Source organism: Chelonia mydas, chromosome 11 (genome assembly GCF_015237465.2).
Source record: "Chelonia mydas isolate rCheMyd1 chromosome 11, rCheMyd1.pri.v2, whole genome shotgun sequence".
NCBI lineage: Eukaryota > Metazoa > Chordata > Testudines > Cheloniidae > Chelonia > Chelonia mydas.
The window spans coordinates 32,252,914-32,269,011 of NC_051251.2; the positions used below are offsets into that span (position 1 = coordinate 32,252,914).

Sequence of the window (16,098 nt, forward strand, 5' to 3'; positions counted from 1 at the left end):
CTGTACAGCTCGGCCCCAGACATGACCATTGTGCCCCCAGCCCTGCCTCAGTTTGCCCCTTACACCAACACTTGGGGGGAAAAAAGGTCCTTAAAAGGCAATCTTTTTGTTGTTTTTTTACAGAGCATGCACAGGGGGTGGGGGGGAAATCCTCCCACAACCAGAAAGGGCTGTCAGGGCTCCTTTATGCCACTCCTGGACTTCTACACAACATAAAGAGGTCTGAGTAGGGGATGAGAATCTCACTTTGGAATAAACTGATATATCACGTTGAAATAAACTGATAATGTAACATGGTTTGTTGTGTTTCTAACAAAACAGGAAACCAGTTTTAGTCTTGATTAATTCATGAAATCTCCTTTTTTCAGGCAGATCAAATATACAACCATTTGACATGGTCCCTTTAAAATTCAATTATTTTGGTTACTAACAGAGCAGCATCTTAGAATTTTTATGGCATCTTTCACCTGGAAAGTGCCCAAAATACTATATATTAAATATTGTACATAGAACAGAGACAAGGTGGGTGAGGTAATATCTTTTCATTGGACCAACTTCTGTTGGTGAAAGAGAGGAGCTTTTGACCTTACAAAACGCTCAAGCTAGTCCAATAAGAGACATTACCCCCTCTCTAATATCCTGGGACGAACACGGCTACAACATTACTGCAAATAGACTGTACATATGGCACCTCAGACACACAGCCATCTCTAATGCAGAGATTAGTAGTGAGGTAGACAACCTGTGGACCGTTCACTGCCCAACAATATTGATGCCTGAGCTTGTACGGGGATCCATGATTGCATACGGATTTGCCTAAGAGAATGGTTTTGCAGTATCAGGGCCATAGTTTGTAATAGCTGTTGAAGTTACTACAGTGAAGCCAACTTAAAAACACTTGTTAGAATTAACACATTTATTCAGCAACAAACCAAAACACACAGCATAATCCAGAAAAAAACTTTTACATCACATCTAAAGGAATAAAACTGTTAAAAGAACAAGTTCCTTTGCTTAAAAAAATAAAATAAATAAAATAAAATAAAATAGAAAAACAACCCCCATAACTGGCAAAACAACTGGTTCATGTTTTGGCAAGGGAAGACCTTTTAGAAACTTCACTTAAATAAAAGTGGGAGGAAGTCATGATCTTATACTACTTGTAACAAGGGAGTGACAGAAATAAGATCTGTAAATGCAAATATGACTAGGTACAAAACAAGTTTGGACTTAATAAAACAAAGCAGTTAAGCAAGTGTGTACTGCTACATAAAATACTGTAGCTTCTGAAAGAGACAGGGAACTTACAGTTTCCTTCATGGCTTGCCACACTGTTTTTTTGTTTGTTTGTTTTTTACGTGGTGGTAGCAGCTCTTTTGATTGGGTTGATCAACATTAAGGAAAGAAATTGTTATAATATATTATGCTATTTTACTCACCAAAAACCCCCCAAATAACCTCTCTCAGTGTTGCTGATCAGGCCAATGGAGCATAAGATTATAGAGTAAGCTTCCAAGGGAAATAATGGAATCCCTATTACCAATATGATTAAAAGTATAGACTGACAGAGCAGTAGAAAATACACAGTAGGGAACAATCTGCACAGGTAACAGGATAGACTAGATGACTAATTTTATATGTGATTCATGTCATTTTCTGAATTAGTGTCCTCCTCTTGGAAATTGCTCCTTTAAGGGTTTCTGTGTGCAATTATGCTTTAAAATATATATATACACATATATATACATATACATATATATATATATATACACACACACACACACTTTAAAAAAGCAGCAGGCATATGCATCAGCTTTGGGTAAGTTCTGTGTGATCAAGTTGAGAACCTGAAGAATCCAGGATTAAACAAAGACTGTGAATGGCGAGCCAACTACAAAAGCAGTTTCTCCTCCCTTGGTGTTCACACCTCAACTGCTAGAAGAGGGCCTCATCCTCCCTGATTGAACTAACCTCATTATCCCTAGCCTGATTCTTGCTTGCATATTTATACCTGCCTCTTGAAATTTCCACTACATGCACCCGACTAAGTGGGTATTGACCCATGAAAGCTTATGCTCCAATACGTCTGTTAGTCTATAAGGTGCCACAGGACTCTTTGCTGCTTTTGAAGAATCCATTGCTCCACTCCACAGGAATGCTTCATTTTTAAAGAGATGATACCAACTTCAATACAGTCTGAAGATGGAAATTGTACCAACAGGAGGCAAATTCTGCTGTTATTTACACGGATGTCAATTTCTCTAGTGAAGGTAATAAAGTTACACCTGATTTACACCAGTATAAGTGAGAGTAGAATTTAGCCTTTTATTTTAAACAGTCATTTAGAATTACTATTCAAGAAGAGCATTTGGAAGGGAAGGTTAGATTACGTAAGTGTCACATTTTACATTCACTGGCTGACACTATTAATGGTTATGAAAACTGGACTGCGAACAATGCCGGTGACAGACAGACTGAGCTTTTAACCTGCCATGGTGTCACTCGGTATGGAGTATGTAAACAAAACAAAGAGCAATGAATTCACAGTAAAATGTGGTGATTACTGCTCAGGAAAAGGTAAGAATATTTGAGATGTATCAAGATGTGGAGACCACCTGAGAAAGAGAATGCACTACCATGTGCTAAGAAGGGAACACAAAGAGAACAGTGATAGGGAAACACAAAGGATAGAATCGCACAAATACCAACCAAGAAAATTGTTTGTCCCTGGTGCAAAGGGCCACCTTCAAAGATTCAAATGACACAGAATGGCTATGTACAGTTATATAGCTATGTATAGTTATGTAAAGTTTCTATACTGTCTGATATTATCCCAAATGGGATGTATGAACTCAAGACAGTCTTTTAGCAGGACAGCAAAGCAAAACTGTCTGAGAAAACATAAAACTAAAAATTCTCTCTCTATGCAAATCTTAGTCATAAAAAAACTGTACCTTTATAGATAAGATGCTTCCGGGTTAACTGAAGCACCCAAGAGGTCTCTTTTCCAAGACCATCACTGAAAAGCAGATAAGTAATGATTATGGGCCTGATCCTAAGAGATGCTGAGGAAATGCAACTCTCATTAAGAAAATTGTTTATTTTACTTCAAACACAAAGGATTGACATCTATGGTAAATGTGGATGTTAAACATCTCTCAGAATAAGGCTTCGAGTAAGTAACTGTCATTCTATTGCACCAACATCCAGTAGATAAAATGGTTACAGCTGCATGAATCATTCAGCCATAACAGTGACAAATCACTGATTGACAATATTGTCCCAGGATCAATGTCTCCTGCTCTGAATATAATTTTAACCTTCTAGACTTCACCTCAACATGCATTTCTCTAAATGCCTTGCCTCTGCCTAGGCGTGGACCTTTATCTAGTGACAACGTTCTACTTCTGTTTTATTGATATGATTTCTAAAAAATAACTAGGTCATTTTGGCAAACAAAGTAAAAGATTACAAGAGAACTAGCTATAAGGTTTGTTCAGGGTTTTTATCAAGAGAGAACGAGTAAGCCAAGTGGAATTCTGCAGGTAGAATTCTATTCTTCCACATTCTTTTTTTTTTTTTTAAATACAATCTTTACACAGCGTTAAGTCCCTAGAAAAGAGAATTCCTTTCTCATGAGAAAATATGCTGTTGCAATCTACAGAAGACTGAGTTAGGAAAACACTTCGCTTTATCAGGAGACAAATTTTGACACTCACACTTCTCTACGATGCTCAATGTGTATTAAGACATGAGGTTTTGTTTCCTCAGAGAGGGGATTTAGAGAGTTCTAAATACTAGCAGAATTAGGATGTGGGAAAATACTAGCAGAATATCTGACACCCTAAGCTTGAAGTCAGATGCTACTGGTGCACAACCATCTCCCACAGAATTCTGCAATTTGCTTTAGGATAAGGCTTATTAGAGCTTATTGTACAGATTTTACAAGATGCCACCATGAATAAAAATTTATTACCAGTAACAACAGTTATCTAAGGGACAGCAATAATCATCATTACCCTAAAGCAGTGTCTATAGTAGTTCCATACTTTGGGACCCTACTGAGTTGCTACAACTTGACAATTTGTAGGTACCTATTCACCTGGGGTAAAATTTTCAAAATTAGCTACAGAACCCAGGTTCCAAGTCCCATTTACAAAAGTGACAGGCACTTAGGATCCTAAGTCCCATTGACTTTCAATGAGACATGGGCACCCTAAGTCATTAAAGTGCTTTTGGAAATTTTACCCACTGTCCTTGACCCCAAAGTGAAGAAAAAATTCATGTTTCTTATCAATCAATCGCAGCTTGAGCTGACAAAAGGACAAGTAAACTCAACCATTATCTCTTGAGCTTGGTTAGAACTTTCACTATTACAGGTGTCAGACAGAAAACAACTGAAAAAGTTACCCCAAAAAAGGGAGAATAGATCCATTACCCTTCCAACTTTTCTCCATATTAAATAAATACCTTCCAATCTTATTGTTTGTGATGAATACATCCACCTAATAGAAACAAAGACATGTTAAGATGGAAAAAAAAAAAGTGTCTGTCTGATTAAACTTCACTATTGGCAAGAACATGTACTACTTCAGTTACACACTACAGTGGTTCTTAGAGAACCACTCTTGAGGGGCTATTAGTGAGAATCTCAGCCAATCTGCAATGTTTTCCTTTCCTCACATTGTAAATTACACTCAGAAATCTACTAGACCTTGCCCAGTCCTAGATCTTGAGGTCTTTGACACAGGAAAGTTGAACCTCTTCTACTTTGCTTGTTGATGTAAAATAAATCACTGTCTATTTGAATTAGGACAGTTCATTGTTTCTTCTTCAGAAGGTTGAATATTCTTTGTAACAGATGTTTACCTGGAAAAGGTGCTAGTTGGGGATGTGCTGCTAAGGCTGTGGGAGTACCAAGTGTTCCCAAGCCACCAAACTCTGAATGCCCTGAGCTGGCTGTATGTAGACCAAAGACTGGGTGGCTGACCATTGGGAAGGCACTCGACACTGTGGACAGGTTACACGGTTGATCCCCAGCTGTTCTGAATAAATGTCCTGAGGGGAAAAAACAACACTTGAAATTCTACTATCAAAAACAGATACTAATCATGTGAAGCCCAACCCTCATGCTTATAGAAAGTTTATAAAAATCTTTTCACATTTTTTAAAGAACTGTTGTGTAGTTTTACATGTGGTATCCTTTGTTATTGCCATTTGCTTCTTATAAAACACATATATTATCTGGAAACATTAACAATCCTAATACAAAATTTGAAATATAAAAGATGGTAAAAAGATATAGCATTTATCACTGTAATTATTTTAGCAGTCGAAAGTTTTTCTATTCCTTTTAGATAGTGGTGCGGGATCAGAGATAAACCATGGGCCCTGCATGACCACAACTGACAACAACACTGCCATATCTATCCCTATATATATATTTAGGCTGTATTCTGCAGTCTTGACTCAAGCAAACTCCCATTTTACTTCAAATAGGGGGACCTGCAAATCAGGCCTTGTACAAACAAACAAATCTAAATCATGTTTTGAGTATTTAAAGTTTGTGTATTTGTTACTACAGCCCAAAACTTTCAAAAGATTCTATAAGTCTTTCTGGAGCCATAAAACAAGCTGTACGAAAACTAGCTTCAGAAATCTTTTACTTAGAGTAATCTCCATTTCAATCAATGGGTATCAACTATTGATTATCCTGTTAAAAAAACCACAGTCCAACTACATGTACACCAGTTGGTTCTCCTACATCCAATATTCTGATGGAACACACAACACAATTCTAGTAGATTGGAAAGGAAAATTATATTTTTCCTTTTCAGAAGGTATGTTAGTATGTCTCTAACATATCATGTTCAACTCTCTATTTAGCTATTGGTTCAGACAATGTATCAAGTAGTAACACAAGGCACACTGTCTGTAATTCCCAGAATCATCCCCAATACCTTTTATAAATATATGAAAGACAGGTAAAATTGTTACCCACAAGTCATCTGTTACAACAGTCAATTTTAATGAGAGAATGTATATTTTTTATTAGCAGCTCAGCCACTTCATTCCTAAATTCCTTCAGAACTCTTATAGAATACCATCATGCAGTCCTGGTTCCTGGCTGCTTTTTGGCACTTCCTCATCTGACAGACACCTCAATGTCATATTTGAAAGGACTACCTCTGAGGCAGACACTGTTTAAAGGCACACTTTTGTGACTGTGATATAGTTTCTTAGCTAGCCTCCATGCTGAGTAAAGATTTTAATCTTTTTATTGGCTTCATTTTAAAAACAAAACACCGCTTTCTAAAATGCAAGCACTAATTGTTGGTATGACCCTTCCCATGTGGTGGTTGAACTTAATTATACTGTGGTCTCACTTAGTGGTCCAACTGCAGTTACCTTTTGAAACAAATCATGTCCACCTCTTCTGTAGTGGACTCCAGAACTACCTCGTCCAAGAAGATCAGATAAATGTATTGATTAATTGCTTTTCTAAATACTGTTCTGTTTTGAGACACGAGCAGTTTATATGGAAGGTAGGTCACCCATTATTAGTGCTTTATTAGATTTAATTGCCTCCCGCCTCCCTCACATTAAATACTCAATACCACTAGTCTCCACATTAAGTACTCAATATCATTTGCCCTGATCTAGAGACTGGTAATAAACCTACTAGCATATTTGTATTCTTATGATTTGGGTTCTGTATCTATACAGATTATACTGTGCTTTCTTCCACTAAGAAACTCTCAGATTTTATTGACTCTTCTAATGACAGTACTGCCCTGCCACTTCTACAATCTAATTTATCATTTTTGCATAGGTTATAGCTGGCAATTCTAGTATTTCAATTTTTTCGTAATTCTACCATATTTCAGAAATGTGTCGCAGTCTAGAACCAATATTATGTCATTATTTCCTTACACTCCCCCGACTGTCTGCATCCATCTCTTATCGTTTATTACTTAGATTATAAACTCTTTGGTGCAGGGACCTTCTCTGTTTGTACACCACCTCGCACAGTGGTCCAGGTCCTTGACTAGGGCTCCTAGGCATTATGGTAATATAAATAATCACAATCACCACAGTCCTATTCCATTACCAGGTCTTCTAGTTCACCTACTTCAAAGTTTTTGCTGTTAAAACACTCATTCTTGCACCATTTCATCTCTTTCTTTCATTGGTTGTATCTTGTCATAATTCTAGATTATGAGCTCTCTGGAGCAGGGACCGTCTTTTTTTAATTGTTTATATAGCATCTAGCACAAAGTGGCCCTGACTGGGTAATGTAGGTACCACTGCAATGCAAATGATATACATCACCACTTCCTTATTCACCTACACATGGGTATACAGTTTTTCATTTTTGACCTTTGCCCATATTTATCTCCTTTATCTGACACCTTGTTATTTTTCAGGCATTTATGTCAGCCATTCAGAGATTCATTTGTTTTAATGAAATACCGAGCAGATACTGTTGTCTGACTTGAGTTTTTTCTTAGTGCCTGTTTATTTCCCCCTAGTGCCTAGTTTAAATAATTCTCACAAACCTTGTCACAACTTTCTGTGACAGACGTCTGATTCCACTGCAATTAACATGGAGCCCACCCCTTCTGCCTAGGCTCTCCTTTCACCCACAGTGCTTAACAAATGTAATTAAATGCTTCTTCTTCACATGATGTTCTCATTCACACCTTGAGACCCTGAAGTTTCTATTGTCTAACTCAGTGATCTCCAAAGTTTTTGGATCGCGCACCCACACGGTGCCGCTGAAAAAAGAAGACGGTAAGACCTGCCGCAGGCGCGCTGCTGAAGAAAGAAGATGGGAAGACCTGCTGCAGGCGTGCAGAGCTGCCGCCAGAGAAAAAAAAGGTTGAGTGCCATCCGGCGGCGCTCCTCCTGCCACGCACCCCCTGGGATCCTCTGGGGCACCCCCTGGGGTGCGCACACCCCACTTTGGAGACCACTGGTCTAACGGACACTGGGAGTGCACCTGGAAACATTTCAGAAAAACGACCACAGATGCTTAAGACTCTTCTTGATAATTTAAATTTAGCTTCCAGGACCGCTTTCTGACACCAATACAGCACTGGTACCAATATACAGCATAATCACAGGCTCGGCACTCACTAGAATTTTATCTGGATATGTCATGAGATCCTGCACCTTTGCATCCTGAAGACATGTTGCAAAACCGTTCAAATGACCATTTCATATTTAGCTATTTCTAATGATCAAATCGCCCATCACCACAGCCTAGCTGTGTATCAGAATGGTAATTGCACCCCCTTGATTGACCTCTTTGGTGCATGAAGAACTTTCAGTCTCCTCTTTATCTATTACAAGGAGTCTTCCAACTAAGACAGTTTGTTCTTTTGTCCCTACATGAAAATTGTACCAATAAAATTTTTAATAAATTCAAAATTTATTCTGATGCCCTACAGTACAGGTGCAGTTTGGGTCTGAGGGGAGGGCAGCAACAAGTCTTAACACCTTCTAGCCACTAATGTTTCATTTTCCTGCTGTATAGTAGGAAGCTTCAGAGAAGTGACCACAGAGAATGAAGGGTGTCTGTAGTCACCTTTGCCTTCTGCAGAACCACTTACACCTGGCTGTTCAACACGTTACTGCTGAATGTCCCATACCATTTTCCAGGCCTCCAAAGGGAAGGTCTATGTCTGAAACCTGTACCTTCAGGGATTTATTCATCAGCCAGCAGCTCCACCCACTATACCTACTTAATTAAATGGTCCCCAGATCTGACACTCAAAAAAAGTCACCACACTCCTGGGCAACATATTCTTTCTCATGGGTCTCCTCTCAAGAAATAAACTCTGCCAACGTATGAGGCTTCTTCCACTTTTCAAACCTGATCTTCAGCCATGCAGTTTCAGTACATCTGCATTTCTCAGACAACAGAAAGAGACATCACACACAAAAAAATAGTACCAACATCAAAGCTGTGATCCAGGGCACAATGCTGAGAATTTTGCTGATCCTTCCGCTGACCACAACCACCTGAACCACCAGTCTTTCACATTGGAGTGTACTGGTGGAAGACATCACTGGCACCGTCTTTGGATAAGACATACTTTTTCTCCATCTACTGCAGCAAAGGGAAAATGAGAGGTGTGGTGTCCTCCATGCCTTTTCCATCAGCTCATCAACAATAGGAAGCATGGCATGGCATGGCAATTCTATTTGTAAGGGGAGCCTGATACACGTATCTTATCAACCTTGGCTCTTTAGGATTCCTGAAAGTAATTTAGTTCTAATCAGCTACTGAAACCAGCGGGGATATCAGTTCCTGCAGGGCACAGTCACTGTATTATTCTCCCCTCTGTGGATATATATTTAGCACCTCACTAATCTGCTAAAATCCAAACAGCACTCATCTCTAGGCCCATCCCACAACTGTAGCACAAGAAGAGCTAGAAGAGTCAATGGGTATAAACATTGGCTGTGCCAAGAGCTTCAGTGCAGTTAAGCATAACCAAGAAAATGCCGGTGACAGTATATCCAAGCTCCAAAGCACAAACATCTACCTCAGTGCAGAAAGGGCTTCCCCAGCACCTCTTCCAGATTTACTGTTTGATGCAAAGATTAGTGGTACTGTCATTCACATATGTGATGGTGTTATCCATGTGATAAATTGCAAAGCCAGGTGATCATGAATGTTCTTCACACAAAAGAGTGGAAGGATCAGGAATAGTGTGGAAAAAAACCCATTTCCTCTATCTTTTTCAATACTCGATTATATATTTTAAAATACAACAGAAAACAAGGGCTCATTTGAATTAATTTTTTTAAACAAAAAAAGGTTGTATGGTGACTTCTTACTAGAAAACAAGTAAATGTGAAATATGTTTTACATAAAAATTCAGTTGGGCATAACCCTGTAAAAATACCACACGAAATAAGAATGACGCTGTGCAACAGGGTAAAGCAATCACAATCTTTTAAGGTTACTGAATTGGAAAAGATTAAGAACACAATGCGCATAAGACTTCTGACATAATTAAACCTGTAACCACAATACTCACTCCTGTGAGTAATTCCATTTATTTCAATGGAACTATTCTATTCTATACTATTCTAGTGAATAAGTTATGTAGGATGAAACTTATTTTTTAAAAACCTTTTGAATATGATAGATTTCATCCTATAAGCAAAATACAAGTCACCAATATTAGCTAAACTTCACTATCTTGTGAGTTTACTTTACCAATGGCTAAAGAGAACTAACTGTTCAGAAAGGTTAAGTGACTTACCCACAGTCACACACACAGAGTCAGTGACAGAGTCCGGCATAAAACAGAGTCCCAACTTCCAGTTCCCTACCCTAACCATTAGGCAGAATTCCAATCCAATTAAATATTAATCAGAAACAAAAGTATGTGTTGAGATGCACGAAGACTATGAAATTCTGAACAACACAGAAACGCTGGATGTCAAACTACTTGAAAGGTAAGAAATTGACCAAAAAAAACGGATGCAGACTTAATTAAGATGAGTGTGCATTCTGGAGAAATTTCTTCACATGGGGAGAATTAATCCATTGAATAGTATACCAATGGAAGTAATAGGAGCTGACGCCTTACCTATCAGTGTATGTGTGTTTTTTATTTCTTCATTTTTAAAGAAAGCAAGACAAGCAGTGAAGGAATGGAGGAAAGCCTCAAGTAGGGAGGCAGGCTGATGTAAAACAGAAGCATAATATTTTTCCTAGTCAGAAAGTTCCTGTGCAAACTTTGACTAAACAATGTTTAGTTTTACAGTGCTACAGTTGCAACTGGTACATGCTTTTTCTGAATATGAGGGGGGGAAGCAATAGGGGTCATCAGTTTACCTGAGGATTAAAAACACTGCTGAAGATCATGAGCTCGGCAGGTAAAATTAAACAGTTTATGAGGGTCATAGAAACTACTAGCAATTGAATAAATTATGAATAAAAAGAAAACTAATTGCAATATATCTATATGCACAAACATATTCACATTAAACTCCTTGTACGTCTTGTCAGCACTAAACACTGTGCCAGGAAAATCTATCTCTAAGCATTAGAAAGTTTACAGATATTATCTGTTGTGCCTTCTGGCTCCACCATAGCAGGCTCCTATTCTGGCTGGAGGGGCCTCCTCCTTCTACTGTTCCAGAAGAATTTTCATTAATGCTACTTCACCTGACACCCTAGGAGAACCTGACTGAATACTATTTTTTCTTATCTGTCATTTTCCTTCAAGCCATTTTCTTCTTTTCTGATTTCTTCAGTTTTCCCACAGTCGTCTCTCTCCCTTTCTTTATAATAATTAATAGTTATATAGTAACAAATTTGCATGGGGCTTTTCCAAAAGAGAGAATCCCTGCCATGAAAAGATTGCAGTCTAGAAGTTAGATACTGCCACCCTTTCTCATGTTGCATAGTTCCTTACTCTGCAAACAGACCTACTTAGGTACAGAACTCAGCAAAGTGAGAGTAGAGTAGCAGTATCTGGCCCTATATCAGAAAAGTAAAGGAAATGAAGACAAAATAAGAGGAGGAAGGGAAGGGAGAGATGAGAGTTAAATCAACGTTAATGTGAACTGTAATCTATTCATAGATTCTAAGGCCGGAAGAGATCATTGGGATCATCTAGGCTCACTCCTGCATAACACAGACCATAAAACTTCCCCCAAAGAATTACCAGAGTTTATCTTTTAGAAAAATCATCCAATCTAGATTTAAAAATTAGCAGTGGTGGAGAATTCACCAAGAGTTTTGGTAATTGTTCCAATGGTTAATTATTTTAACTGTTAAACATTTACGCCTTATTTTCAGTCTGAATTTGTCTAAATTCAACTTCCAGCTACTGGCAGGGCCGGCTCCAGGCACCAGCTTTCCAAGCAGGTGCTTGGGGTGGCAGTCCGTGTCCCACGGTGACAATTCGGTGGCAGCTCCACTGCTCTTCCCACCGCGGCGGTTTTTGGGCAGGAGCTCCGCTGCTCTTCCGGGCGCAGTGGCAATTCAGCAGCAGCTCCACCGCTGTTGCAGCAGCAGCAATTTGGCAGCAACTGCTTGGGTCGGCAAAATTGGTAGAGCAGCTCCTGGCCACTGGATCATGTTACACCTTTCTCTGCTAGATTGAAGAGCCTATTATTAAGTATTTGTTCCCCATGTAGATACTTATAGACTAATCAAGTCACTCCTTAAGCTTTGAGATTGAGAATGAATCTGGTAAATCCATTTATTTATTTTAAATTGTGAATAAGGTGGGGAAAGAGGGACGGAGCAGATAGAGCAGGAGCAGAGATCAGCAGTGGAAGACAAAGTTGAAGTGTTTTGTAAGCAAGACTTCAAAGATCAACAAAGAGATGACTGGAACACTGGAAGTGGGCAAAGGGGCAAGTGTAGCTGCCAGCCCTGAATGCCCTTTTGTCTACTCCCACATATGTATTTGAGCTTTCTTACAACTGCCTATTATATCTGGAACTTCCTTCCTGAATTTATCCATAAAGCAGCTACCCTCTCCTCCTTCATGACCCACTTCTGCTGTGATGCACACAAGAATTCTGTCATGGTGAGATTAGGCAGTAGCCAGGCTGGCTGGATTTCTCCCTCTCAAAACTTTTCAAATGATCTAGAATCTCAAGTTGTACAACAGTCAACCTCCATACCCATGTGATCTTACCTTTTCCCTCCCACCTTTCCCTCCTATTGTTTGTCATACTCACTTGCTGTATCTCACTTCAAATCAGACTCTAAGCTCTCCAGAGCAGATACTGTGCCTTACCTATTTATACAAAGCCTGGCACGAGGTCCCACGAGGATTGGGGCCTTTGGGTGGTACCTCAATATAAATAATATTAGCACTCACAAGCAGGTGGAAAGACATGAAGATGAGAGATGGAAAGTAGAGAAGAGGAACAACAAAGAAAAATGTAATTGGCAGAGCAGAAGATGTGATATGGGGAGCAGAAATAAGTGCTGACATGCAGGCAGAGGCAAAGAGTTGTACAAGGCTTAATACCAAGGAGTCTAAATTTGGAAAATGGCATAGAGCTAAAGAAGAAGTCTGAGGAGGGGAATGAGTGACATGCTTAAAGTGGGGGGTCTGTGCTGGTGACCTATGATCTGTGGAGCAGGATGGGGAAGAATCTGTTCCTTGCCCAGATATGCACAAGATCTCACCATACTTCTGCTGTTTTGCACACAAGTCCAGTATTGGCTCTTACTGAAATCTCTCTCTTGGCTAATTTTACTCCTTCCTCTGTTTTTTTCCCCCCAATGCAATACTGTACCAATGCATGTAAAGGATAACTAAGAATAATGCTTTTGATCATCACATCTTATGATATCACACGCTCTGTACTCAGACATTTGTCTGTACTCGGAATTTTTAAGTTTTGTTTTATTAGCACGACCAAGTGACAAGTGAAACATCATGCCCAATACTGAAAACATTATGTGCACAGTAGTTTTAACAAAGGTGAAGTTAAAACCTTGACAGTGATCCCTTTAAACTGGTGAAAATTGTATTTCCTGGTCACCCATTGAAAAAATGGTTACTTACCTTTCGTAACTGTTGTTCTTTGAGATGTGTTGCTCATGTCCATTCCATGTTAGGTGTGCATGTGCCATGTGCATGGCTGACACAGATTTTTTCCTTAATGATATCCATAGGGCTGGCTCTGGTGCCCCCTGGAGCCCTGCACTCATATGAGGCACCACCGGCCCAGTGCCCTCTCAGTTCCTTCTTGCCATTGACTCTGACAGTGAGGAAGGAGGACGAGTCATGGAATGGATGTGAGCAACACATCTTGAACAACAGTTACAAAAGGTAGGTAACCGTTTTTAATTCTTCGAGTGCTTGCTCAGGTCAATTCCACGTTAGGTGACTCACAAGCAGTATCCCTGGAGATGGGCTCAAAATTCATGGTTGTGCTGCTTGCAACACTGCTCTGATGAAGTTGGCATTGTCCTGGGCCTGCTGGGTGATGGTGTAGTGGGATGCAAAGGTCTGAACCGAAGACAAGGTGGCGGCTCTACAGATATCCTGGATCGGTACCTGCGTAAGTAAGGCCGCTGATGAAGCTTGCGCTCTAACGGAAAGGGCCATCACCATGGCCAGAGGTGACACCCCTGCTTGTTCACAGCAGGCAGTTATCCACAAGGAGATTCTCTGAGCGGACACACAAGGATTCTCTTTCACCCCACCACCACCGCGATGAAGAGCTGCGTTGACTTATGGAAGAGTCTGGTCCTCTCGATGTAGAAGACTAAGGCCTATCTAACATACAAAGAGCATAACCGACTGGTCCTCGTTCAGCTTGTGAGGCTTCAGAAAGAAAAGCGGTAGGAAGATGTCCTGATTATTGCGGAACTGTGACACCACCTTAGATCAGAAGGTGGGGTGGGGCACAGCTGGACCATATACGGGAGTTCAGACATCAACGCTCTAATCTCTGAGACCCTGCGAGCCAAAGTTATATCCACCAGGAAGGAGACCTTTCACAAGAGGAGCAGCAGAGAACACGAGCCCAGCAGCTCGAAAGGAGGACCAGTGAGCCTTGATAGGACCAGGTTTGGTGCTTGCGATGTAGCAGGTAGTCCAAGATGGATCGTAGAGAGAGACTGGCCAAGTAAGTTGCCCTCATGGAAGGCTTCCTGCTACCCAACAGGATGTGTTGGACTTACTCCGAGCAGGCCTGTTCCTCCGCGCAGCCACGCTATGAGATACAGTGACAAGAGGTTCGGGTGGAGCAGACAGCCTTGGTTATGTGAGAGTAAGTATGATCACAGTGGGAGCTCTGGCATGGTTGCCACCGAGAGGTCAAAAAGTGTGCCGAACCACTGCTGGCATGGCCACACCAGAGCTACCAGGATGAACTTTGCTTTGTCCATCTTGACCTTCAGTAGGATCTTGTGAACCAGAGGTATCGGCAGGAAGGCATACAGCAGTGTTTCCATCCATGGGAGCAGGAAAGTGGCAGACAGGGAAACTCTGGCTAGTCCATGAACGAGCAAAACTACTGACATTTCCTGTTCTGTCCGGATGTAAATAGATCCACCTGGGGAGTCCCTCACTTTCGGAAGATCACGTTGATTAACTCCAGGTGGAGTGACCACTCGTGGCGAGAAGAGAAGGACCTGATGAGGCAGTCCACCAGTGCATTTCGGGTGCCCGGGAAGTGCGAAGCCTCAAGATGAATGGCATGCTGCACACAGAAGTCCCACAGTCAGAGCCTCTTGACACAGGGCAGAAGAGCGAGCTCCACCTTGCTTGTCGATGTAAAACATTACAGCTGTATAGTCCGTCAAAATGTGTACCATTCTACCCCTTAGATGGGGAAGAATGCCTGGCAAGCCAGGGTATCATCCTGAGCTCCCTGACATTTATTTGGAGGGAACAATCCTCCTGAGATCAGAGACCCTGGGTACTCCGGTTGCCAAGGTGGGCTCCCCATCCCCCAATCTGATGCGTCAGAGACCAATGTTACCCTTTCAAAACAGCTCATGGTTCTGTCCACCAAGTCAGAAATGACAGGACGTTCGATGGAACTGTGACCACTAAGTCCAAATCGTCTCTGCTGGGAGAGAAGACCTATGCCAGCCATGTCTGTAGAAGTCTGAGCCATAGCCACGCACGTTGAACCACGTAGGTACACAGTGCCATGTGACCCAATAACTTGAGGCATACCCAGGCAGTCATGAGCGGGTGAGCTCTGACATGTGCAATGAGATTCAGCGTAGCTTGGAATTGGGACTCTGGCACAGGTGGAGTTGAATACTGCTCCTATAAACTCTATTCTGTGAACGGGGGTCAGAATCGTTTTTGTTCGTTGATAAGCAGGCCTAGTTCCTGACAGGTGACTTGCACCAAAGAAAGGCTGGGCTGCACTTAGGCCTGTGACCTTCCTCTGACAAGCCAGTCGTCAAGATATGGATAGATCTGAACGTCTCAGTGCCTCAAGTAAGCAGCCACCACCGCGCCATGCACTTTGTGAAGACCCTCAAAGCAGAAAATAAGCTGAAGGGCAGTGCCATGAATTGATAGTGGCGCTGCCCCACCACAAAAATGGAGGAATCTCCTGTGGCCATGGAAGATAGAA

The 16,098-nt window shown here is 40.9% G+C and overlaps 1 protein-coding gene across 39 annotated transcripts in view; it reads right to left on the reverse strand.

The window, feature by feature from the left end:
* BAZ2B (bromodomain adjacent to zinc finger domain 2B) overlaps positions 1–16,098 on the reverse strand; it is a 277,531-nt gene that overhangs the window by 120,637 nt on the left and 140,796 nt on the right. For 28 of the 39 annotated variants that reach the window (XR_006284740.1, XM_037913210.2, XM_043524903.1 and 25 more), the window contains one exon: positions 4,870–5,058. The exons of the other annotated variants lie outside the window; for them this stretch is intronic. Coding sequence is in view for 27 of the 28 variants with exons in the window: in XM_037913210.2 (XP_037769138.1) it covers positions 4,870–5,058 (189 nt within the window). In the remaining variant the exon portion in view is untranslated. The remainder of the gene's footprint in view (positions 1–4,869; positions 5,059–16,098) is intronic. 39 annotated transcript variants of the gene reach the window in all.